The sequence below is a fragment of the Microcaecilia unicolor genome, chromosome 2 (assembly GCF_901765095.1).
Source record: "Microcaecilia unicolor chromosome 2, aMicUni1.1, whole genome shotgun sequence".
Classification (NCBI taxonomy): domain Eukaryota; kingdom Metazoa; phylum Chordata; class Amphibia; order Gymnophiona; family Siphonopidae; genus Microcaecilia; species Microcaecilia unicolor.
Genome location: NC_044032.1, coordinates 129,821,550 through 129,849,114, shown reverse-complemented (window position 1 = coordinate 129,849,114; position 27,565 = coordinate 129,821,550). Strand labels below are relative to the sequence as shown.

The 27,565-nt window shown below is 44.4% G+C and overlaps 1 protein-coding gene across 1 annotated transcript in view; it reads right to left on the bottom strand.

Moving 5' to 3' along the window:
* LOC115463099 (survival of motor neuron protein-like) overlaps positions 1-27,565 on the bottom strand; it is a 95,326-nt gene that overhangs the window by 34,805 nt on the left and 32,956 nt on the right. The window contains exons 3-4 of the mRNA XM_030193311.1: positions 25,739-25,864; positions 7,778-7,978 (exon numbers count right to left, since the gene is read on the bottom strand). Of these exons, the coding sequence (XP_030049171.1) occupies positions 7,778-7,978; positions 25,739-25,864 (327 nt within the window). The remainder of the gene's footprint in view (positions 1-7,777; positions 7,979-25,738; positions 25,865-27,565) is intronic.

Sequence of the window (27,565 nt, the reverse complement as noted above, 5' to 3'; positions counted from 1 at the left end):
ATGATCATATCACAGCTGCCCTATCAAAACTCCACTGGCTCCTAGCAGCCTAGACAGTTAAATTTAAGATGCTAATAATCATATACAGAACTACCTAAAACATGCTCATCATATCTATTCTCTTGCTGGGACAGGGAAGTTTGTGAAGACTGAGGGTAAATGCAAAGTTACTCGTCTGTAGCAGGCGCTCTCCGAAGACAGCAGGACACGTATACTCACATTTGGGTGAAGTCATTCGGCAGAGCCCGGTGTAGATGCTACCCAGCATTCTATAGCTTTAAGAAGCCTTTGGCAGCATCCTACCGCACATGTGCAAGTGCCTTCCCACCAGACATGAGCGTGTGGGACCAGCAGTACAATATCAAATTAAAGGAATACAACTCCTAGGGAAGGAAGAAAGGATGTGAGAATACATATCCTGCAGTTCTTGGAGAACACTTGCTACAAGTGAGTAACTTCGCTTTCTCCATGGACATGCAGGACATTATTTTTCACATTTGAGAATCCCTAGCCACAAGGCTCACAGAAAACAACAAATCAAGGACAATAGGGACCTATTGTGAGGGTGCAGCCTGGAACAGAATAAAATGGGCCTAGGAAGGTAAAGTTGGATTCTAGATACAAAACAAATTATGCAGAACTGTATGACTGAACAGACTGTCACACTGGGTATTTTGCTCAAGGCAGTAATGAGATGCAAGTGTGTGGACTGAAGACCATGTTGCAGCTTTGCAAATCTCTTCAGTGGGCTAATGACGCCACCATGGCTCCAACACTGTGAGCCGTGACATGACCCTCCAGAGTCAGCCCAGCCTGTGCATTAAGTGAAAGAAATGCAGTCTGCTAGCCAAAGTGTGTTCATCAATGGTTGACCCCATCCTGTTTGAGTCAAAAGAAACAAAAAGCTGGGTGGACTGTCTATAGGCTTTAATCTGCTCCAGATAGAAGGCTAAGGCTTACATGCAATCCAATGTGTGAAGTGCGCTTTCGCCAAGACGGATGTCAGTTTTGGGAAAAATGTTTGCAAGACAATCAACTGGTTAAGATGGAACTCCAATACCACCTTAGGAAGGAACTTAGGATGTGTGTGGAGAACTACTCTGTTATGTTGAAACTTTGTATAATGAGGATCAGCTACTAGGGCCTGCAGATCACTGACTCTGCAAGCTGAAGGACTGCTACCAAAAACAATATCTTCTAGGTCAGGTACGTCAGATAACCGGAATCAAGTGGCTCAAAAGGAGTTTTCATCAGCTGGGTGAGGACCGTCGTTGAGGTCCCATGACAGTCGGAGGTTTGATGGGCTTTAGGATTAGAGTACAATGCTTTGACCGCTGACACAAACCGCCCTGCAAACCCATATGCTTCCAGTGTGGCAAAAAGAAAATCCCAGTGCACCCAGTCGAAGGCCTTTTCCGCATCAAAGCTGACCAGTAATGACTGCAGCTGCCACTGTCGACCAAATTCTAAAGATGTCAACATTTGTCTCAAATGTTTTTGCCACTGATCTCCCACCTACAAAGCCAACTTGGGATTCATGCACTAAACCAGGTAAATTTACCCATTCTATTAGCCATTATCTTAGCCAACACCTTTGCTTCATAATTTAACAAGGATATGGGCCGATAGGAAGCCAATTCCACCGGGTGTTTCCCGGGTTTAGGTAAAACTATGATTTGCGCCGACACAAGAGTAAGTGGCATTCGCTCTAAGTCCACAATTTTATTCAAACACCTCGTGATCGGGGCAACTATTTCTGCACCCATTAAAGTATAAAATTCCGCTCAAAGGCCACCAGGACCCGGGGTTTTTTTGTAAGGGGCTCCTTGCTATAACCAGCACCACCTCTTCTTCCTGAATTGTGGCGTTAAGGCATGCAACAGCCGACTGCGTGAGAGAAGGTAAGTTTAAATTCCCCAAGTACATCTCGCTGGGAATGGGAAAGGGAAATGGGACTTGATATACCGCCTTTCTGAGGTTTTTGCAACTACATTCAAAGCGGTTTACATATATATTCAGGTACTTATTTTGGAAGGCCTTGTTCCTGCGGAGCAGAGTAAAGTGTACAATCATAGTCCCTAAAAGACTTACAGATCTCTTCTTCTGACCTTAACCGACCTCCTTTACCATCATTAAGTGTAAGAACTCTGCGCTCGTCCCCTTTAGGGTGAATAAGCCTTGCCATTAAACCTCCTGCCTTGTTACCATAGTAATGTAACTGGCAACGATAGTATAATTGGGACTTCAATGCCCGGCTATGCAAAAAGCTCATTTAAAGACATCTGCAATTCTATCATCCATTGTTTATGAGCCTCCGCATGTGTGAAACCAAACTGCTTCCGTGCCTGACACAACTGTGAGCTCAGTCTCAAAATGTCTCTATCCCTAACTTTCTTAACATGATGTGAGTAGCTAATAATTTCTCCCTGCAGCACCGCTTTCGCTGCTTCCCAAAACAGGATAGGGTCTCCCTCATGCTATGCATTCTGCAGTGCATAACTTTTCCAGGCGTCTATTAGTTTTTCTCTAAGTAATACATCCTTATACAAGTCCAAAGGAAACATCCAACGCCTAAGGCCTGTATCTCTAGTCTTAGCCCTCCAGTCCATCTACACCCAGACATGATCCGAAATAACGTATGGTCCAATTTCTACTCTAGAGACGTCACCAAACAATCTCCTTGAGATCAACAGATAATCTATTCGCGACTGGGTCAAATGCGCTCTCGAGCTGGGTGTATAATCCCTGTCCAAGGGGTGTAATACCCGCCAAACATCCATTAAGTCTAACAGCTGGTTCAAGTGAAGCAGACCTACATTAAGATGGTAGGGCGAAGATTGCCTGGGGAGCGATCCAAAAAGGGAGCCCAAACTGCTTTAAAATCGCCTCCCACTATCAGCTCCATATGCTGAAACCTTATCAGGAGATTAGACAACATTTGATAAAATTGTTTTTCATACTGATTAGGGGCGTATATATTACATATAAGCACTTTCCGATGATTAACGACCGCTTCCACCAGCAGACACCTGCCCTGCGGGTCCACTGCCAATGGTTTGACTGTACCTGCCATTCCTTTTTTTAACCAGAATAGCAACCCTGCCTTTCTTCTTCTGGTCCGGGGCCGCCACACACTGCTCAACCCACCAGGTTTGAAGCTTAACATGTTCCAAGTTATTAAGATGAGTCTCCTGAAGTAAAGCAATGTCCATCCCATGTCTATGCAAATGCTACAGTATCTTGGACCTCTTTATTGGAGAATTTATCCCCCCTACATTCCATGTAACCACTTTCACCATTACATTAAGTTACACCAAATATCACTGTATGCACAATCAATACCTGAATTCCAGAAGGGATGTCCCAGTGAGCATCCCCCCCTCCCAGTAGCCCAGTCCCCAAGCCAGCCCACAGCTTCCAATCATGCTCTTCTTGTCATACCTCCAGCTGTCTAGTTCTATTATACCCCTTAACCCAGCGCAACAAACCAAACCGTCCTCAATCCATACCCCCTTCCCCTCAAACCCAGAAGACCTCATTCACCTCACAGGAACTAGCACTTATAACGTCTTCCTTGCGGAACCCCCCCAACAACACAACAGGTATTAAATCTTCAAACCCCACAGTCTCGTCAAGAGCCTCTCCAAGAAAAGGAAAATTTTTTTTTATCTATATACTATAGGTGCCCATTAGCCCACTCTATGAACTTCAAATAAAGCGAAGTTACTTACCTGTAGCAGGTATTCTCCGAGGACAGCAGGCTGATTGTTCTCACTGATTGGTGACGTTCGACGGCAGCCTCAGGATCGGAGATCTTTCTAGCAACAAAGTTTGCTAGCTCTCGCGCGCACTGCGCATGCGCGACCATCTTCCCGCCCATAACACGAGTGTGCTCCTCAGTCAAGTAGAAAGCAAAGACAAGGAAAGACACAACTCCAAAGGGGAGGTGGGTGGCTTTGTGAGAACAATCAGCCTGCTGTCCTCGGAGAATACCTGCTACAGGTAAGTAACTTCGCTTTCTCTGAGGACAAGCAGGCTGCTTGTTCTCACTGATGGGGTATCCCTAGCCCCCAGGCTCACTCAAAACAACAAACATTGGTCAATTGGGCCTCGCAACGGCGAGGACATAATTGAGATTGACCTACATAGAAACAACTAACTGAGAGTGCAGCCTGGAACAGAATAAAAATGGGTCTAGGGGGGTGGAGTTGGATTCTAAACCCCAAACAGATTCTGCAGCACCGACTGCCCGAACTGACTGTCGCGTCGGGTATCCTGCTGTAGGTAGTAATGAGATGTGAATGTGTGGACAGATGACCACGTCGCAGCCTTGCAAATCTCTTCAATAGTGGCTGACTTCAAGTGGGCCACTGACGCTGCCATGGCTCTAACACTATGAGCCATGACATGACCCTCAAGAGTCAGCCCAGCTTGGGTGTAAGTGAAGGAAATGCAATCTGCTAGCCAATTGGAGATGGTGCGTTTCCCGACAGCCACTCCCCTTCTGTTTGGATCAAAAGAAACAAACATTTGGGCGGACTGTCTGAAGGGGCTTGTCCGCTCCACATAGAAGGTCAATGCTCACTTGCAGTCCAATGTGTGCAACTGACGTTCAGCAGGGTGGGTATGTGGACGGGGAAAAAATGTAGGCAAGACAACTGACTGGTTAAGATGGAATTCCGACACTACCTTTGGCAAAAACTTAGGGTGAGTGTGGAGAACTACTCTGTTATGATGAAATTTAGTATAAGGAGCATGAGCTACCAAGGCATGAAGCTCACTGACTCTATGAGCTAAAGTGACTGCCACCAAGAAAATGACCTTCCAGGTCAAGTACTTCAGATGGCAGGAATGCAGTGGCTCAAAAGGAGGTTTCATCAGCTGGGTGAGAACGACATTGAGATCCCATGACACAGTAGGAGGCTTGATAGGGGGCTTTGACAAAAGCAAACCTCTCATGAAATGAACAACTAAAGGCTGTCCCGAGATAGGCTTACCCTTTACATGGTAATGAAAAGCACTAATTGCGCTAAGGTGAACTCTTACAGAGTTGGTCTTAAGACCAGACTCGGACAAGTGTAGAAGGTATTCAAGCAGGGTCTGTGTAGGACAAGAACGAGGATCTAGGGCCTTGCTGTCACACCAGACGGCAAACCTCCTCCATTTGAAAGAATAACACCTCTTCGTGGAATCTTTTCTGGAAGCAAGCAAGACTCGGGAGACACCCTCAGAAAGACCCAAGGAGGCAAAGTCTACGTTCTCAACATCCAGGCCGTGAAAGCCAGGGACTGGAGGTTGTGATGCAGAAGAGCCCCCTAGTTCTGAGTGATGAGGGTTGGATAACACTCCAATCTCCACGGTTCTTCGGAGGACAACTCCAGAAGAAGAGGGAACCAGATCTGGCGCGGCCAGAAGGGAGTAATCAGAACCATGGTGCCACGATCCTACTTGAGTTTCAGCAAAGTCTTCCCTACTAAGGGTAAGGGGGGATACGCATACAGCAGGCCCCTCCCCAATAAAGGAGAAAGGCATCTGACGCCAGTCTGCCTTGGGCCTGAAGTCTGGAACAGAACTGAGGGACCTTGTGATTGAGCTGAGTGGCAAAAAGATCTACCAAGGGGGTGCTCCACACTTGGAAGATCTTGCGTACTACTCTCGAGTTCAGAGACCACTCGTGAGGTTGCATTATCCTGCTCAACCTGTCGGCCAGACTGTTGTTTACGCCTGCCAGATACGTGGCTTGGAGAAACATGCCGTGCTGACGAGCCCAACGCCACATCCTGACGGTTTCCTAACACAGGGGGCGAGATCCGGTGCCCCCCTGCTTGTTGATGTAGCACATAGCAACCTGATTGTCTGTCTGAATTTGAATAATTTGATAGGACAGCCGATCTCTGAAAGCCTTTAGTGCGTTCTAGACTGCTCGTAACTCCAGGAGATTGATCTGAAAACCTGCTTCCTGGAGGGACCAACATCCTTGGGTGTGGAGCCCATTGACATGGCAACATTTAAAAGTTTGCTATATTGTGCCTCATTTAACTTGAGAGGGGTGTATTGCTTCCCTCCCCCCCTGCCATTGCTATGGGGAGTTCTCAGCAAAATTTTATTTGGAAGCCCCCTTGTTTCAATTGACTTCATGAAGGATAAGAATTAAACTACATACATTTCAAGGGATCCAGCTTTTCTCTTACTGATCTGTAATGTACTCTACACTGGTCTGACTACAAATGATTTGCACCAGCTCCAACTGATTCTGAAGGCTGCAGCAAGACTGAAAGAAGGTTTTAAGTGACATGATCACATCACACCATTTCTGCAAAAACTTCATTGGCTACCAGTACAATACAGGGCTAAATTTAAAATTCTCTTTCTGATCCTCAAGGCCTTTGAAGGAAATGGCCCAGACAGGATCTCCCTCTAGACATCTCCAAGGTTGCTAAGGTCCTTCCAAGGAGTATCCCTAATCATACCCTCTCCAAATGACATCACATGATGTGACACCTCCAGCACACCTTCTCTGGAATAGCCCCCACACTCTGGAATGCAGTTCCTGAAAGGCTTCACTCAATGCAAGACTATCTCTACTTTAGGAAGCAGATGAAATCTTGGCTCTTCTCACAAACCTTTAATGAAAGAAACTTAACTTGCTAGTTACACACACAGACAGGGACTAACACTGACTGCACATACCGTAGCAGGACTTGCTTATCCTACCTTAGATGAGATCATATCCATGCACTTCTCTGACATCACGTGCAACTTTCTTATGTTAGACACAGGGCCGCCGAGAGACTGAGCCGGGCCCGGGACAAGGCCACCCCCACCCAATCGCTACTATTGTCGCTCCCTCTACTGCTCCCAGGCCGCCGGTGCTGCAGTCCCCAGTCTCCACCTGCCTACCCTCAGCTCCGTCGACAGCCCCCTTCTATCTGCCACCGGGCCCCCTGCATTTAAAAAAAAAAAAAAAAAAAAATCTCTAAATCGGCAGCGCAGCGTCAGCAAGCAGCGCCTCACCTCTGTGTGAAAGCGGCAGATCGCCTCTCCTCGGGCCTTCCCTCACTGTGCCCCGCCCTCGCGGAAATAGGAAGTTACATCAGACGAGGGCGAAACACAGTGAGGGAAGGACCGAGGTGATCTGTCGCTTTCACACAGACGCAAGGCGCTGCGCTGCCAATTAGAGATTTTTTTAAAAAAATGCAAGTGGCCCAGTGGCAGACAGAAGGGGGCTGATGACAGAGCTGAGGGTAGGCAGGTGGAGACTGGAGACCCCGGTGCCAGTGGCCTGGGAGCAGGAGAGAGACCCCGGCACCGGGCCCTCTTTGGAGGCCTGGGCAATTTTGTCCCCCCTGCCCCCCCCCCCCCCCCCCCCCGGCAGCCCTGGTTAGACCTCTTATGTTCTATCAGTTTATATGTTCTACCTTTGCTTACACCCTATGCTGTTTATTAAGATGTTTTATTGATGCTGTAAATAGCATATTATGTACTGTTATCTGAATATTTTTACTGTCTAATTGTCTATTGCCTATGTTCAAATTGATCTTGCGGTACACAGTCTTGGGTGAATTTCTTTAAAAAGGTGGTAATAAGTAAATAAATAAAATCTAAACTGACCCCTGCACCAGCATCTTTACATTCCCCCCCTCCCCAATATACTAATAGGTTTTGAGCCCTGTCCCCTCCCACACTTCTGTTAGTTTAAAAAAAAAAAAAAAACCCAACCCCACATAAAACAAAACTACTTCTACTTCCTTTTACAGTAATTTATCTGCCTCTTTACCTCCTCAGAATCTCTCTTTTCACTGCAGGCTTCAGCATCATCAGGATCAAGCAGATCAGACAAATTTTGCTCTTCCTTGTTTCCATATCCAGTGTAAACCACTATGCATGCTCCTTTCTTGGGATCTATTGACACAATAGTAGCTGGGTAAGAATTTCCATCCTCAGACCAAACTGCAGTACAGGCATCTCCAACTCGCCACTGCAATAGAAAAGACCCAAGCCAAGTTTTAAAAATAAAGGTTTCCATCAATCTGAAGTTTCTTAGATTGTTCCCTTGGGAAAGAGAGCCTCCAAATTTGTATGCCAGGTGTCCCAGACCTATGCTATTAGTATTGCACTTAAAACACTACAAAATTATGAAAAGCATCACTGTACCTAGGTTATTTTATTTAAAGGCTGGAAAATTGGTGATTTCATTCTCATTGTTTCTTAATTTCTCTTGTGTAGATTATTTTGCTAGAGTGATCACAAAGGAGCAAAGGATTTTTTTTTTTTTTTTAGCTGTGATCGTCTTTGAGCAGGAATTCTATCTAATAAAGGCAGATTAAAGTTGTGGACTAAATTAAAAGTAGTACTAGACATAGCTGATAGCTGGCGAACCCTGCATCCCAAGAAGGGTTTTACGCACTTTGCCAGGGCTCATAATGTAGCCTCTCAATTGGACTATATTTTTGTGTCAAGTGCTTGGTTTGGTCGTCTCTTACAGGCAGAGATTGAGGACCTCGTCATATTGGATCATTCCTTAATTTGGGTAGAGGTTCAAGGGATAGAGGAATTTCAGTATAGGCCTCAGTGGACTTTTCCTAAGTATCTCTATAAGGATGTTTCTTTTCAGAAATATCTGGTGGACAAATGGGATTCCTTTTGTGTTTCTAATCCTATTCATAGAGATGACCCCATATTATTTTAGCAAACTGCTAAGGTGGTTTTGTGAGGTGATGTGCCATCAACCGGAGATGAGAATTAAATTGCTCTATCTTGGCACTGACCAAGAACTTAGCTCGAGAACGACGAAAATATATTAGTACTCCCACCCTTTTACATAAAGGAAGTTTTTTGGCAATCCAGGCAACACTTAATGCTAAGTTACACGAACGTGCTAGAAGAGCCCAAACTTACTATAAGTATAAATTACATGTACATGGGAATAAAGCGGGTATCTTACTTTCTAAATTGATTCATCCTTGGTTAGGAACTAAACCCATTCATGCAATCTATTCAGCTGAGGGTAACTTATGCACTAACCCCAAAGACAAGGATGACCGCTTTTATGAGCGTTACCAGAATTTGTATTCTCCTCCCCCTAGCCCGCTGGGAGTCCCTCCGTATGACTTAACTGGTTTGGGTCTCCCACGATTGCAGGAGCCTGAGCTGGATGCTCTTAATATGCCTATTACGGAGGAAGAACTTAGGGGAGTGCTCCGTTCGCTAGCCCTGAACAAATCAGCTAGTGAACGGATCACTCCCCGAAGTTACTCTGGAGAATTTTACAGACTACTGGCATCCCAGGTGTACCCAGTTTTACCCAGTTTTAAAAGTGTTTTTTGACCAAGGTATTACTTGAGGGACCTTTCTGAAGGAATTTATCACACATACCTCACTTTGATCCCCAAGCCGGGCAAGCATCACCAACAAGTGGGGTCTTACCACCCTATATCATTATTAAATGTAGATTTAAGATTTTGGCAAAGATTCTGACTCTTGAGACTCAGTACAGTTTTACCATGCCTGATCTATCATGACCAGTTTGTGCATGCTAGACATTCTGTTTTCAATGTATGGAAGATCCCTGCTGCTTGGGAATCCTGTAACCACCATGGCCAGGAGGCATTAGCATTAAGTTGTGATGCAGAAAAGGTTTTTGATTTGTTCTCTTGGCATTTCCTTTTTCATGTATTGGATTCTTTTGGTTTTCAGGGTTACTTTCTACAGGTTCTGCGAGTTCTCTATGATAATCCCAGTGCACCGGTTCTAGTTAATGGCTTGCAACCTGTTTCCTTTAATATCCATAGGGGCACCAGGCAGGGATGCCCACTTTCTCCACTCCTCTTAGTCTTATATTTGGAACCATTGTTACAGAGTATACGATTGCACACAAATATACATGGGGTAAATCTCAGTGGCTCTGTGGTAAAAACCATGGCCTTTGCTGACGATATTTTTCTTGTATTAACGAAGCCTTTGCAATCGGTCCCTACTCTTCTTGAACTCATTGGGCATTTTTTATTTGTGGGAGGGTGGGAGGCACGTCTCAAGCTTTATTGGCAAAATCCAGTTGTTATTCCTATCAATGATACTAGTGAAGATTTAGCAGGGGTGCAATTTCCGTTTCAGTAGGGAGATGAGGTCACCAGATATTTAGGGGTCCAATTACCACTTTCTCTGGATAAATTGTATGAAGTTAATATTAAACCCTTACTAACCTTTATCACCTCCTTGAAAGCAATTGGTTTCAACTACCTTTAACTATGCTGGGCCATTTAACACTCTTCTGAATGGTTGTCTTGCCAAAATGGCTTTATCTTTTTCAAACCATACCTTTGGCTCTGCGCAGGTGGGACAAACGTCAACTACAGAGAGTGGTAGAGCACTTTCTTTGGAAAGGAAATAGAGAAAGATTCACATACAAACAACTAACCTATATGCTGATACATGGAGGCTTGGGCCTCCCAGATTTAGATTTATATAACAGAGCTTGCCATCTTTGTCATATTAAGGATTGGTTGAAACAAACTACATACTATACGCCTTTTACATATGAACAGGAACTCCTAAAGCCCTTCTCCCCTAGCTATGTTTTGCATGCTGCACCATGATGTTTACCTGCTTGTACCAAGAAAGGTGTGGGTGTGCTTATGTAAGAAAAAAAAACTTTAATTTTCGAGTTACAGCTTGGTTGCCTCTTAGGGGCAACCAAGACTTTCCAGCTGGAATGACTGATCAATCCTTTTTAGACTGGGAGAAACATGGGAATACTTGGGGCGATAGTCTTATTTAATAATTTGTGTACTCAATATCAATTGTCTCACTCGATGTTTTTCTTATCTACAAGTGCGTCACTATGTTGCCACATTACCCAAGAAGGCACTCACAGATGATACAAACGAGAAGGTGAAAGGAACTTTTGTCCTAGGCAGTGCTACGAAGCAGAATCTCTCCTTTTTCTATAAGGTTTTTCGAGCAGATCTCCCCCCCCTTGAATTTCATAAGGGGAGCAACTGCATGGTCTAGAGAGTTGGGGACTGAGCTATCACCTGAAATGCTCCAACAGTTGATTTGTAAGCTATTTGTCAAGTTAACCTCTGCGTTACATCAGGTACAGCACTACAAGTTCTTATTTCGAACTTACTTTTCTCCTAAGAGGGCCTTTAAAGTGGGCTTGGCTCAAAGCTGTAAACGTCTTAAATGTTCACAATCAGAAGCTACATTGGGACATATGTTTTGGACATTCCCTTTGATACAACAATTTTGGCAGTCAGTTCAACATCATGTTCAACGAATATTTGATTTTTAACACCCTAGATTTTCTTATTCAATGATTATACTATTAGTTCAAAATAAGGCTAAACGTACACTACTCTTTCATTTATTTCTACTGGCTAAATGTGTAATTTTATTCCAATGGTTACAAGCTGAACCGCCTAATGTGACACAACGGCTCAATATATATGCCCTCATGATCCTGGAATGTGATAAAGCAGGCTGGAACCATCTGGGATGTTGGGCTAAATTTCAACATATTTGGGAGCCATTTTGGGTAGCCATGTCACACAGGATTCGCAGCTGGCTTTTGAATTAAGTTATTGTTATATTGCTCATTCTATTGTTTGTTTCTCAGGTATGGATAAGAGACCACCAGATCTGGGAGATTGGATTGGATAGCTGGAAATAAGGATGGGGCGGGGGTAGTGTGGATGAGGGGTGGGTTGGGAGGATGTAATATCAAAACAAAAATTACTTCATACCAGTCCTGTGACTATTGTTGTTATTTGGCTGATTCAATAAACATATATTAAAAAAAAAATTTAAAAGTACTACTTCACATAAGTACAAAAACACAATAAAAACTGCTGTCTATACTTAAGTACCAAAAGAAAGATAATATTTTCCCAGTTTCTTCTCTGTGAAACCACCAGATCTGAGAGATTGGATTGAATAGCTGGAAATAAGGATGGGAGAGGGGGAAGTGAGGATGAGGGGATGGGTTGGGAGGATGTAATATCAAAACAAAAATTGCTTGATTCCAGTCCTGTGACTATTGTTATCTGGCTGAATCAATAAAGATATATAAAAAAAAATTTAAAGTAGTACTTCACATAAGTACAAAAACACAATAAAAACTGCTTTCTATACTTAAGTACCAAAAGAAAGATAACATTTCTCCAGTTTCTTCTCTGTGCTACTTCAATTCACAGGCACACTGACAGAACTTCATATGTTTCTTTTCAAACTCTAGGATGCCCCCACGTTAGGAATGCACAAGGAGCCATATTTTACATCAAGGGTTTACCACAAGAGGCGGGGAGGGAGGGAGCTATATCTGTATACATAGAGGGCCATAATCGAATGGGGAAGACCATGTCTAAGGGCGCCCATCTCTGAGGACGTCCCCGCGAATGGGCGGGACATCCCGTATTATCGAAACAAGATGGGCATCCATCTTTCGTTTCCATAATACGGTTGGGGATGGCCAAATCTCAACATTTAGGTCGACCTAAGAGATGGTCGACCTTAGAGATGGGTGACCTCGGTTTTTGCCGATAATGGAAACCGAGAACGCCCATCTCAAAAACGATCAAATCCAAGACATTTGGTCGTGGGAGGAGCCAGCATTCGTAGTGCACTGGTCCCCCTCACATGCCAGGACACCAAACAGGCACCCTATGGGGCACTGCAGTGGACTTCACAAATTGCTCCTCGGTGCATAGCTCCCTTACCTTCGGTGCTCAGCCCCCCCAAAACCCACTCCCCACAACTGTACACCATTACCATAGCTCTTATGGATGAAGGGGGGGGGGGGGGCACCTACATGTGGGTACAGTGGGTTTTGGAGGGCTCACTCTTACTACCACAAGTGTAACAGGTGGGGGGTGGGGGGGCGGGGGATGGGCCTGGGTCCGCCTGCCTGAAGTGCACTGCACCCACTAAAAACTGCTCCAGGGACCTGCATACTGCTATGATGGAGCTGGGTATGATGTTTGAGGCTGGCATACAGGCTGGCAAAAAATGTTTAAAATGTTTTTATTTTTTTTGGGTGGGAGGGGGTTGGTGACCACTGGGTGATTAAGGGGAGGTCATCCCCGATTCCCTCCGGTGGTTATCTGGTCAGTTCGGGCACCTTTTCGAGGCTTGGTTGTGAAAAAAAAGGGACCAAGTAAAGTCAGCCAAATGCTCGTCAGGGACGCCCTTCTTTTTTCCATTATCAGCCGAGGACGCCCATCTCTTAACCACGCCCCCGTCCAGCCTTTGCTACGCTGCCGACACCCCCCGTGAACTTTGGTCATCCCCGCGATGGAAAGCAGCTGAGGACGCCTGAGAGAAGGACCCCCATCTCCTGATTTGTTTCGAAAGATGGGCGCCGTTCTCTTTCGATTATGCCCCTGACAGTATGCCTTTCTTATATTCCTTATTTGCTTCCACAGCTACTTCCTCAGACCTGACACCTTTTAGTTTTCACTACTGAATCAAATTCTGGAGCAAATGACTGGTCTGCAGTAACTGGAAGTATTGAGTCCAGGTGTACAGTGACGTGAAAAAGTGTCCCTCTTCCTCTCCCCAATGTCACCTGTTATTCAATATATGCCACACTGAATGGTTTCTGATCTTTAAACAAAATGTATTAGATAAAGGGAACTTCAGTAAACATAACAGTTTTAAAACTGCTTCATTTATTTAAAGGAACACCCATATCACCCATGTGAAAAAGTTACTGTCTCCTTAATCAACTAATTCCCAAATTCAGCTGATTGAATTCACAACCAGGCTTGAATGTAGCCAGCCCTGTTGAATCTAAACTTTACTATATATTAAACCATACAATAAGAGCGAAGAAGTCACCACAAAGTTCTACAAGAATGCTATGCCATGAACAAAGGAAAATCTAGAAGAAATGAGAAAAAAAAGCTGTTGAAATGTATCAGTCTGGAAAGGATTACAAAGACATTTCTAAAGGTCTAGGATTCCACAGAATCAAAGTGAGATCCATTATCTCCAAATGGAGAAACCGGAACTGTGGTGAACCCGGAGTGGCCAGCGTGTCAAGGGAACAGAGACAACTCATCCGGGAGGTCACAAAACATCCCAGAACACCCAAAGAACTGCAGGCCTCTCTAGCCTCAGCTAAGATCAGTGTTCATGACTTCACAATAAGAAAGACTAGGCAAAAAGAAGAGCCACTGGAGGATAGCAAGGCGGAAAAGGGGAAAAGGAGAAAGGGAATGGGACTTGATATACCAACTTTCTGTAGTTTATGCAACTACATTCAAAGCCAAGGTATTTTTTTTTTTTTTTTGTTACATTTGTACCCCGCGCTTTCCCACTTATGGCAGGCTCAATGCGGCTTACATATTATATACAGGTACTTATTTGTACCTGGGGCAATGGAGGGTTAAGTGACATGCCCAGAGTCACAAGGAGCTACCTGTGCCTGAAGTTCCTCAGTTCCCCAGGACCAGAGTCCACCACCCTAACCACTAGGCCACTCCTCCACTCCACTTACCTGAAGCAGGTATTCTCTGAGAACAGAAGCCTTATATTCTCACAGATGGATAACGTGGGTCCACGTTGCTGGTCTGGAGCTTGTAACAAGCTTAAAAATAGTTCTTTGAGCACGAGATGCGCAAATGCCCTCCCACTTGCTGCAAAAGCACAGAACCAGCAGTACTATATAAAGCATAAAAACAGGAGATAACTTCAAGGGGAGGTGCAGGTGGAGGACTACTCTTTTATGATGGAACTTTGTATAAGATGCATCCGCCACTAAGGCCTGAAGCTCACTGATCATGCAAGCTGAAGAAACAAAAATATGACTTTCCAGGTCAAGTACTTCAGATGACAGGAATCAAGTGGCTCAAAAGGAGTTTCATCAGCTGGGAGAGAATGACATTGAGGTCCCATAACACAGGTGGAGGTTTGATAGGGGGCTTTGTCAACAGCAAACCTCTCATGAAGTGAACAACTAGAGGCTGTTCAGAGATGGGCTTACCCTCTACACATAGATGATAAACACTAATTGCACTGAAGTGAACCCTTAAAGAGTTGGTCTTGAGACGAGACTCAGAGGTGCAGAAAGTATTCAAGCACGGTCTGTGTAGGGCAAGAAAAAGGATCTAGGGAGATGGCAAACCTCCTCCATTTGAAAGGGTAACATCTCTAAGTTGAATCTTTCTTGAAACCCAACAAGGAGACACCCTCAGGAAGATGGAAAGAAAAATTCTAAGTTCTCAAAATACAAGCTGTGAGGGCCAGAGACCGGAGATTGAGAATGTAGAAGACATCCCTCATTCTGCGTGATGAGAGTTGGAAAACACTACAATCTCCATGGTTCTTCAGAAGATAACTCCAAAAGAAGAGGGAACCAGATCTGCTCAGGCCAGTAAGAAGTGATCAAAATCATGGTCCCGCGGTCTTGCTCGAGTTTCAGCATAGTCTTCCCCACAAGAGTTATGGGGGGATACACATACAGAAGTCCTGCCCACCAGTGAAGGCATCCTATGCTAGTCTGTCCTGGGCCCTGGAACAGAACTGAGGGACTCTGCGATTGGACTGAGTGGCAAAGAGATCCGCCAAGGGGGGTGCCCCATGCTTGGAAAATCTCCAGGGCAACATCCATGCTGAGGGACCACTAGCGTAATTGCATGACCCTGCTCAGTTGGCTGGGCTGTTGAATTTGCCCACCTGGTAAGTGGCCTTGAGGAGCATCCCATATTGGGCTTCCAACGCCACATCCAGACAGCCTCCAGACACAGAAGGGCGTGATCTGGTGCCCCCATGCTTGTTTGTGTAGTACATGGTAACCTGTCTGTTTGAATGAGTACAGTTTGGTTGTTCATCCGATCCCTGAAAGCCTTTAGAGCGTTCCAGATTGTCCGGAGCTCCAGAAGGTTGATTTGGAGATCTGTTTCCTGGGCAGATCAAGCACCTTGAGTTTGAAGCCCGTCTAAATGAACTCCCCACCCTAGGTGGGATGCATCCGTTGTCCGCACCTTTGTGGGCCGTGGAATTTGGAATGGGAGTCCCAGTCAAATTGGATCTAATTGTCCACCAGAGTAGGCACTGAACCAGCTCTGGCGGAACTCGGATGAGATCCTCTAGGTTCCCTGTGGCCTGACACCCCTGGGAAGCTAGGGTCGACTGGGCAGTTCTCATGTGAAGATGTGCCATGGGTGTCACATGAACAGTAGAGGCCATGTAGCCCAACAACCTCAATATCTGTCAGGCTATGACCTGCCAAGCTACTCAGACTTGAGTGGCGAGGGCGACAAGAATGTCTGCCTGCATCAGAGAGAGAAAAGCCCGAGCCGGCTGAATGTCTAGCAGGGCTCCAATGAATTCCAACCGCTGCACAGGGAGCAGATGGGACTTGGGGTAGAATAAAATGAACTCTAGTAGCTCTAACACCCGAATAGTCCGCCGCATGGACTCCTGAGCACCATCCTTCGACATGACCTTCACCAGCCAGTTGTTGAGATGGGGATCCCATCTGTGTAGTGACGCTGTGCCTACTCCAAGACATTTGGTGAAAACCCTGGGAGCGAACATGAAGCCAGAAGACAACACACGATACTACTGGAAGTGAAGTGTCCCCAGTCGAAACCGAAGATACTTCCATGAAGTATTGGGATATAAGTCCAGAGAGCATAGCCAATCGTTTTCCTGAAGCATGGTAAGCAGGGTGCCCAAGGAAACCATCCTGATTTTTTCTATGACCAGTAATTTGTTCAGGCCACTTAGGTCTAGGATGGGATGCATCCCCCCGTTATCTTTTGCACAAGGAAGTACCTGGAATAGAATCTCTTCCCTTCTTCCCCTGGTGGAAAGGGTTCGACTACACAGGCCTTGAGAAGGGCAGAGAGTTCCTCTGGCAGTACCTGCTTGTGCTGAGAGATGAAGTGATGTGACCTCGGTGGGCAATCTGGTGGTCTCTGTAGCCAAAGCAGGGTGTAACTGAGACGGAATATTTGAAGATGTTACAAGGGGCCACCTTTCTTGAGCTTTCCCTTAACAGGCAAATTGTCCGGGATGGTCACTTTTACAGCGGCTATGTTCTGCTGGAGCCAGTCAAAAACACGCCCCCTGCTTTGACTGGGGAGCCGTCTTGGCCTTCTTGGCCTTAGGCGCACACTGTTGATGACAATGAGCATACTGGGGCTGAGCCTGCTGAAGCTGGCATGAAGAAGACATGTACCTATGTCTCTGCAAGTAATAAGTATTCCTCTTCAATGTGCATCGCTATACTCTGGGCAGAGATCCTAAAGGCCACATCAAAGGTGTCATAGGCACACCTGGCTAAGAACTCACATGCCTTCTGCTGCTTGACCAGCTGGTGAACAGATTCTGTCTGTTTTGGTGGGAGAGAGTCTGTGCGTCAAGGACCGAAAGTACAGGCTTGTGTAGAGCTGGTATGATTGGATATTGGATATGAGCATGGAGACCCGATACATATTTCGTCCAAAAGAATCCAGGGTTACATAGTAACATAGTAGATGACGGCAGAAAAAGACCTGCACGGTCCAACCAGTCTGCCCAACAAGATAACTCATATTTGCTGCTTTTTGTGTATACCCTACTTTGATTTGTACCTGTGCTCTTCAGGGCACAGACCGTATAAGTCTGCCCAGCACTATCCCCGCCTCCCAACCACCTGTCCCTCCTCCCAACCACTGGCTCTGGCACAGACCGTATAAGTCTGCCCAGCACTATCCTCACCTCCCAACCATCAGCCCTGCCTCCCAACCACCAGCTCCGCCTCCCGATCTTGACTAAGCTCCTGAGGATCCATTCCTTCGGCACAGGATTCCTTTATGCTTATCCCACGCATGTTTGAATTCCGTTACCGTTTTCATTTCCACCACCTCCAGGGGGCACCAAAGCACAGTCCCTAGAACTCCTGGTCCTTTTGAGTATGGATTCTATCAAACCCAGGGGAAGACTGAATCCATAAAGAGTGAGCTAAAATTCCTTAACAGTGATATAAAAGACAGATATCAAATTATAGGAAGTGTTTTGTTTCAAATATTGCTGCTAAAGGTAGTGCAACCAGTTAGTTTAGGGAGCAGTAACTCTTTCACATGGGTGACATGGGTGTTAGATAACTTTGTTCCTTAAATAAATGAAGTAACAATTTAAAAACTATATTGTATGTTTACTCAGGTTCAGTTTGTCTATTATTGCATTTTGTTTAAAGATCACATATCACTCAGTGTGACATATATGCAAATGGAGAAGTTGTGGGGGGGGGGGGGGGGGGGAAACTTTCACATCACTGTATGTCAGGAAGCTGAAAATATAGTCTATACTTATATTTATTACAGAAAACAAAAAGTTGTTCACAACATTTGCTCAGAACATGGACAGTATTTTTGAAGGAAAAAAACCCCCACATTTGGCTTGGATGATTTGGTCCCATGTACTGAAAATGTTCCAGCAACAACAGACACAAGCTTATCCTTCAAATCAATCACATTGCAGCTTGACTGTTTCCATGGTCACTTTTCTCTAAGATATGAATGTTAAAATCTGGCAAGCAGGCCAGAGGGAAACAGCAACATAAGCCAAACAGAACCAGAAGAAAGAGTGTAATGGGCCACATATGAAACAAGGAAGAGCTCAGGAAAAGAGGAAGCAAAATTTTATTGAAGGACCGAACACAGACCATGTTTTCGTGTGGTGCCTGTGTCAGGGGTCAGATGGTAATTTCAAAAAGTACACAACTTCTTGTGGTAATTCTACAAAGAGAGTATTCTAGATCAAAGCACTGTGAATATATATATTTTAACATCAGTACAGCACAATGTTTTGCATCTAAGACTGACATCAATGATAAAATTCTGTAATGCTGATTTTTTTTTTTTTAAGGGACCTGGGGTTTCACTTTAAATGATTTAATAGACAGAAATGTATGATTAGAATTTGCAAGAATTCCTATCTACAGAAAGCACAAGAGAACAGCAAAGATATCTGTTTGCAGAAAACTGATCAAATTAGGGAGGGAATTCTTTGACTAGTCTACTGGGACTCCAAGAAAGAAAATTAACAAGACTTTTTCCTCACAGGACCAGTCTAGAACCTGTGGGATTTAGCAAAGCAGTCCTTAAGAAGAGTGGGATTGTGAAACTCCTGCCCTATGCACTCTTGCGCCAAATGCAGATTCTGCTCTTACAGCCACATTTAACCCTATAGTGCTTCGCAAATGTATGAAGCAAGGACCAAGCTGCCAACATACAATAGTACCCTTAGAGGCTCTCTTACAGTATCAGAAGTCAGATAAAGAGTCTGTCTGACTTCCGATACTCATTAGGTACTTACAAATAGCTCATAATGGAAGGCTCTAGAAGGCTAATACATTCCAAGATGAAGGTCTGACAGAACCTCTTAGACTGTAGCATCCAAAATTTAAATGTCTCTATCATGTTGATCAAATTACATGTGAAAAAAAATTGTTTTAAACAAAAAATATATTTTTTTACATTTCTGATATAACTTTAGTTTACTTAGATATTGTTATTTAAAAAGCAAGTTTTTTTCTGTCCACATGGCTAATTCATATACATTCACTATCCAGGCACAACTAATCCTCAGTGGGACTGGATAAATATTAACACAAATAGAAAATCTTCTCAACCAGTCCAAACTTAGTTTAGATGTTATATTCAGTACCCCACATTCCTCAGATCTTCAATACACTAACTTTCAGTATATCAATATAACTTTCCCATAAACCTCAGTGATGTGCAATCACCAGCAATTACTGAAACTGGCGATACTCGCACACATCAACCTCTTCATTGGTTTATTCAAATGATTTTATAATTTTACCATTTTCTTTCAAGTTATTAAAGCCCATAGTTTAAATTGAACTTATCTTCTTTTTCTTTTATCAGACCCGGGGGTTAGGCTGCCCGACATGCACGTTTCGCTCCGAAATGAGCTGTCTCAAGGACATCCCCTACAATATAAAAAATATTTCATTTATATCCACACCCCATACATCAGCAGTCAGCCTATGTCTAGAGCACATAATTATTTAAATCAAAAACCCAAAAACTTACCCCATGATCTTATTAGCGCCAGCTCAGCAAAAGTAGTTCAAAAACCAAGATGGCGCCAGCGTTTTTTCAAATTAATTAAATACCAGCTGATCTCTGACGTATCCACCATTAGAACCCCGCCCCCCATGGCGTTCCACCGGTAGCTTTCCTCCCTTCACTGCTACCGGTGGTAGGTTGGAAATGATTAAATAAGGGTTGCCCATTCAATTTCTGCATTTAAGCCCGTCGGTATAACCGTCTGTAACATAAAGATATTAAATTGTTCTCTAAAGTTTAAGAGTTTCTTCATGGACCCTCCCTCCTCCCGGACATCTAAACATTCAATAATCCTCCATCTAATGTCTTCAGTTCTATGTTGTTTCTGCAGCCAATGGTTCACCAAAGGAGCCTGCATATTCTGCGTTTGAATCCTCGATTTGTGCTCGTTCAAACGAATCTTAATAGGTCGAGCACTCTTGCCAATATATATCAAATCGCAGGGACATACAATTGCATAGACCACATTGCTACTATCACAATTAGTCATTGATGTACTTCTTATTATTTTCTCCTTCTGAGGTACTTGCCAACTGTCCCCCGTGATGGCCGAAGCACACCACTGACAGTGACCACAACTAGTATGACCCCCCTGGACAGTATTTATCGGTCCCGGAGGATACCACCTAGAGAGTGGCTTTACTGTAGAGATATCCACTGAAGTCGGGTGGTCCTCCTGGATGACCGATTGTATCTACATCATCATCAGTACTTGAACCATTGTCAATATTACCTTCACCTTGACTGTTCAAAGTACTTCTATAGAATTTCTGGATTTGTCTATATATAAGGCAGGGAATAGATTGTATACATCCCTATACCGTAAACCAATGAGTAGAAATACACTTCTTCATTTTGGCAGTTTTCATCCTTTTCATTTAAAATATAATCTTCCAATAAGTCAATTTTTAAGAGCTAGGAGAGTCTGCTCTACGTTAGTTGAGTTTAAAAGACAAGCTGCTGATCTAAAAAATAGATTTTTGATGAGAGGTTATCCTAGATCAGCCATAAAGAAAGCATACATTAGAGCTAGGTTTGCCCAGAGACAACTCTTATTGAAAGAAACTGAGAAGATAGAAGAAGATCGACTGACATGTATATTACCCTATACAGATATTAGTAAAAAGATATCCCAAGTGATTAAAGATCACTGGCGTGTGCTTCAACTTTATACATGTTTTGTAGATCCTCCCCTGATGTCTTTTACCAAGGGCAAAACATTGGGAGAACGTTTAAGTAAAAATAAATTTCTGGATTATAGAGCTAGAAATACTGTCCAGGGGGGTCATACTAGTTGTGGTCACTGTCATTGGTGTGCTTCGGCCATCACGGGGGACAGTTGGCAAGTACCTCAGAAGGAGAAAATAATAAGAAGTACATCAATGACTAATTGTGATAGTAGCAATGTGGTCTATGCAATTGTATGTCCCTGCGATTTGATATATATTGGCAAGAGTGCTCGACCTATTAAGATTCGTTTGAACGAGCACAAATCGAGGATTCAAACGCAGAATATGCAGGCTCCTTTGGTGAACCATTGGCTGCAGAAACAACATAGAACTGAAGACATTAGATGGAGGATTATTGAATGTTTAGATGTCAGGGAGGAGGGAGGGTCCATGAAGAAACTCTTAAACTTTAGAGAACAATTTAATATCTTTATGTTACAGACGGTTATACCGACGGGCTTAAATGCAGAAATTGAATGGGCAACCCTTATTTAATCATTTCCAACCTACCACCGGTAGCAGTGAAGGGAGGAAAGCTACCGGTGGAACGCCATGGGGGGCGGGGTTCTAATGGTGGATATGTCAGAGATCAGCTGGTATTTAATTAATTTGAAAAAACGCTGGCGCCATCTTGGCTTTTGAACTACTTTTGCTGAGCTGGCGCTAATAAGATCATGGGGTAAGTTTTTGGGTTTTTGATTTAAATAATTATGCGCTCTAGACATAGGCTGACTGCTGATGTATGGGGTGTGGATATAAATGAAATATTTTTTATATTGTAGGGGATGTCCTTGAGACAGCTCATTTCGGAGCGAAACGTGCATGTCGGGCAGCCTAACCCCCGGGTCTGATAAATAAAAGAAAAAGAAGATAAGTTCAATTTAAACTATGGGCTTTAATAACTTGAAAGAAAATGGTAAAATTATAAAATCATTTGAATAAACCAATGAAGAGGTTGATGTGTGCGAGTATCGCCAGTTTCAGTAATTGCTGGTGATTGCACATCACTGAGGTTTATGGGAAAGTTATATTGATATACTGAAAGTTAGTGTATTGAAGATCTGAGGAATGTGGGGTACTGAATATAACATCTAAACTAAGTTTGGACTGGTTGAGAAGATTTTCTATTTGTGTTAATTCATATACATGACATAAACACATTTAACATGCCAGTTTAAAATCTTGGCTCTGCAAAGTGAGCATTTTTCACCAGCAATTTTGGCTGTGAGTATTTTGGTATCAGATGTTTTGTAAAAGTTTTTGCACTACTTTTTAGCAATTCTTTTGGTGGCAGACCCATTAGTGTAGTACATAACATGTTTTTGTGTTTCCCTATATTACCATATTTTTCGGACTATAAGACGCACTTTTTTCCCCAAAAATTTGGGAGGAAAATGGGGGGTGCGTCTTATAGTCCGAAGGTAGATTTGGCTGGCTGGCTGGCAGGCCGCCCGCCGAGTTCGGGATCGCCCTCCCCCCGGCCCTGTCACCACTTCTCCCTACTCACGTCACGCGATCTTCCCTGATGGTCTAGTGACGTCGGGGCAGGAAAGAGCTCCCTCTTTCCTGCCCTGCGCGCTGCTCTCCATCCTCCTGTATGCAGCCTGACGGTCTCGGCGAGATTCAAAATGGCCGCCGAGAATTGAAGTCTCGGCGGCCATTTTGAATCTCGCCGAGACCGTCAGGCTGCATACAGGAGGATGGAGAGCAGTGCGCGGGGCAGGAAAGAGGGGGCTCTTTCCTGCCCCGACGTCACTAGACCACTAGGGAAGATCGCGTGAGTAGGGAGAAGTGGTGACAGGGCCGGGGGGAGGGCGATCCCGAACTCGGGAGGGAGGGATTCGGACAAGACGCACCGGAGCACCTAGGTTTTAGAGGAGGGAAAAAGGAAAATTTTTTTTTCCTATTTCCCTCCTCTAAAACCTAGGTGTGTCTTATGGTCCGGTGCGTCTTATAGTCCGAAAAATACGGTATATTGTAGACTAACTTTGATAACCCTGAATGCAGGCCTTGGCCCGAAACGCCATTGTTTTCCCAGTGTGGGCGTTGGGTGTTCTTTTTACCAGGTTGCTAGTATGGAGTGTGTTTGGCACAACTGAAGATATGTAGTCACTTTTCTTTCCCTATCATTTGTTTCACTCATACATTTTTTTAAATTAAAATAACAAAAACTGTAGATATAAAGAATGGACACTTTGGGAGTGATTGATGACAAGTTATAAAGCTTTGATCTGGAATAGCTTAGCGCTATAAGAGGTCTCTTAGCTTTGTTATGAACATCTAATTCCGCTGTGTCTTTTAAATAATAAAAAGGTGACTATTTGAATCGTGTTTTAGGGTCTGCCTCATTTTATACTTCTATGTACTTTCGCAGAAACCTAAATAGAGCAACATTCCATGCTACCATCTCAGGGCAAGAAGTGGCATCCCCATGTCTGTCTCAATAGCAGCCTATGGACTTTTCCTCCAGGAATTTGTCCAAACTACTACTACTACTATTTAACATTTCTAAAGCGCTACCAGGGTTGCACAGCGCTGTACAATTAACAAAGAAAGACAGTCCCTGCTCAAAGGAGCTTACAATCTAAAGGACAAAAAGTGCAGTCAATCAAGATTGAGGCAGTCTAGATTTCCTGGATACAGGTACAATGGTTAGGTGCCGAAAGCGACATTGAAGAGGTGGGCTTTGAGCAAGGATTTGAAGATGGGTAGGGAGGGGGCTTGGCGTATGGACTCAGGGAGTTTATTCCAAGCATAGGGTGAGGCGAGGCAGAAAGGGCGGCGTCTGGAGTTGGCGGTGGTGAAGGGTACTGAGAGGAGGGATTTGTCCTGTGAGCGAAGATTACGGGTAGGAGCGTAAGGGGAGATGAGGGTAGAGAGGTAGTGAGGGGCTGCAGATTGAGTGCATTTGTAGGTTACTAGGAGAAGCTTGAACTGTATGCAGTACCTGATCGGAAGCCAGTGAAGTGACTTGAGGAGAGGGGTGATATGAGCATATCGGTCTAGGCGAAAGATAAGACACGCAGCAGAGTTCTGAACAGATTGAAGGGGGGATAGATGGTTAAGTGGGAGGCCAGAAACTTGTTCTAAACCACTTAGGATTTTGCAGATCTCAATTATATTTCCCCTCAGACACCCCTTTCCGAAGCTGAAGTGCCCTAACCTCTTTAGCATTTCCTGATATGAGAGGAGTTCCAGCCCCTTTATCATTTTCGTCACTTTTCTTTGAACCTTTTCTAATTCCACTATATCTTTTTTGAGAATACTCAAGGTGATGTCGCACTATGGAGCAATACAGAGGCATTATAATGGTCTTATTTACCATCCCTTTCCTAATAATTCCTAGCATCCTGTTTGCTTTTTTTGGCCGCCACCGCAAACTGGGCAAAATATTTCAGCATATTATCTACACCACCACCTAGATCATTTTCTTGGATGCTGCCCCCAAGGTAGACCCTAGCATCAGGTAACTACGATTTGGATTATTCTTCCCAATGTGCAACACCTTTGCATTTGTCCACATTAAATTTCATCTGCCATTTGGATGCACAGTCTTCCTGCAATTTTTCACAGTCCGCATGTGTTTTAGCTCCGCCCTTTCTGCCTCGCATCACCCCACGCGTGGAACAAACTCCCCGAGCCCATACGCCAGGCCCCCTCCCTGCCCATCTTCAAATCTCTGCTTAAAGCCCACCTCTTCAACGTCGTCTTTGGCACCTAACCTCTACACCTCTACCCAGGAAATCTAAATTGCCCAACTTGACATTTCTTTCTTTAGATTGTAAGCTCCTCTGAGCAGGGACCGTCCTTCTTTGTTTATTTTGTACAGCGCTGCATAACCCTAGTAGCGCTCTAGAAATGTTAAGTAGTAGTAGTAGTTAGCAACCTTGAATAGTTTTCTGTCATCAGAAAATTTAATCACCTCACTCACTGTTCTTATTTCCAGATCATCTATAAATATGTTAAATACCACCGGTCCCAGCACAAGATCCCTGTGGCTCTCCACTATTCACCCTCCTTTAGGATAGAGAAATAAACAAAATGTAACAACATAAATTTGGAAAGGTAAAAAAAACCCAAAATATCATACAATATTCACATGCAAGCCTTTTTTCTTTTTTTAAATCTCCATTTATATAAGCCCTTGTTCATTGACTTCAGCAGTTAGAGCCGCAACCCAAGAGAAAGCAATAACTAACTTGGGGCCCTGTTTATTTTGCCGCGCTAATTTTTTTAGCTCGTGCTGATGACACCCATTATAATTCTATGGGTGTCTCTAGCATTAGTGTGTGCTAAAACGTTTGCGCGCCTACAGCGCGGCTTAGTAAACAGGGCCTTTGGCTTTTTAACTTGATGAGCTGAGCTATGGAGACATTTTCAAGATGCAATTTTTTTTCTAAATAGATGTTAAATAACAAACACAACCTTTCTGAATGGTGGTGCACCACTTTTCTTTCTGCCTTTATTTTTTTTGTTATTTTTCCGTTTGGTTCCTGCAGTTTTTTCTTGGGCAACTGAAAGATCACTTGATTCTCCGTTCTTCAGAGCATTCTGTAAAATAAAAAAAACAGAAAAACCTCATTGGTGTGATGTTGAAAAATATACACCCCTTGGGACATTTTAAAGTTTCTGAGGATTACATTACTGCACCTTAGTAACAGGCCCCCGAGTAAAAGGTTTTGCACTTGTGTAATAGTAACACGTGGTAAGTGCTGCTAAGTCTGTGTGATAACTATAGGGGACATTACCAGCTTGTTCCCATGCAGCTACCACACAAATACAGTTCTTTGCTGCACACCAAAGGGCTGATGCACAAAGCTAGCATGGGCTACAGCGTGCCTTGTACAATGAGTTTACCTGCTCGTTAATGACCGCTGTTTGTTAAAAGGGTTTCTGCACTGAACTTTACACTTACAATAGACATCAGCACAAAGCATATTACAATGCACACTAAAGCGCTGATTAGTAACCTCACAGCATGTAAGACTGTGTGCTGATGTTTACCGTGGGGCTCAATGCCAGAAACCTACTACCAGGTCTGAGGTTGGTGCAGAGCCCCTAGGGTCAGCATCGGCCCCATCATCTTCCCCTCTGGCCAACTCTAGGACTGTCCCATCCCTCAAAATCATCCTTACTCCGCTCCTCCCACTGTGATATAAAAAGTTTTTCCTTGTGGTATTCCCCCCCCTCCCCGACATAACCAGCCCCCTCCCTTCCTCCCGACAAAACTGTTTCCCTGGTGTCTAGTGGCACCCCACCCACCCTCTAAACCCCTTTTCCAAGCTTGCCCCAGACTATGAACAAGGTAAGAGAGATGTGCACTTGCTGAAAGGCCCTGCCAGGTGCATCCCAGGGTAGGGCAGGGGCTGCCATTTGAGTGGGCATCACTCCAACCTCATTCTAAGTACGGCTCTGGAGGGGGAGGGGGCTTGGAAATGGGGTCAGGTGAATGGGCGCCACTAGGTACCAAGGATTTATTTTATTTTTTTTTAATTATGGATGGGCGTGGGGGGGGGTGCCATTTCGCATCAGGGAAAGCGAAGTTACTCACCAGTAACAGGTGTTCTCTGAGGACAGCAGGCTAAGCATTCTCACTGTTGTGTGACGTCATCCAATGGAGCCTGGTGCGTACTAGCAAGAAGTTTGTAGGAGTTTCTAGCAGCGTCCCACCATGCATGCGCTGGTGCCTTCCTGCCCAATACACGAGCACGGGTCCCACAATCATGTATTATAGCTACTTGTACTTGTTAACCGCTGTGTGCCTATGTGAAGGCCTCAGCAGTATATCAAATGTGCTAAATAAATAAAAGTTCAACTCCACCCCTCCGAGGGACACCACCTTGCAGTGGTGGAGGGGCTTCTGTGTTTCAATGACTCAGAGGGCTATGCTGATGGGTTACCCATATCAGACAGGCCTCTGAAGAGAAACCAGCAAAGAGTGTCCCAAACCAGGGAGAGTGGAAAGATGGCGACCCGAAGCTCATACGCTCAACGGCTCAGCTGTCCTCTGAAGTTCTGTCTTTGTTTACTTTAAATTTCCTTTCTGCAACTGCAGTTACCTTAACTGAGAGGAAGGGGACAATCGGGGGTCAGCCACCGATGGCCACAGTTTTTTCCCCTGTGCAGCAAGTGTGGGACCGCTGCGCAACGAGCTGTCCGCAGATGACTGGGTTGGTGAGTCCTTTGATTAGTGCCGGTGAAGGAGCGTCGACGTTCTTGGACCTGGAAACAACTTCATCCCTCCCGAATCAT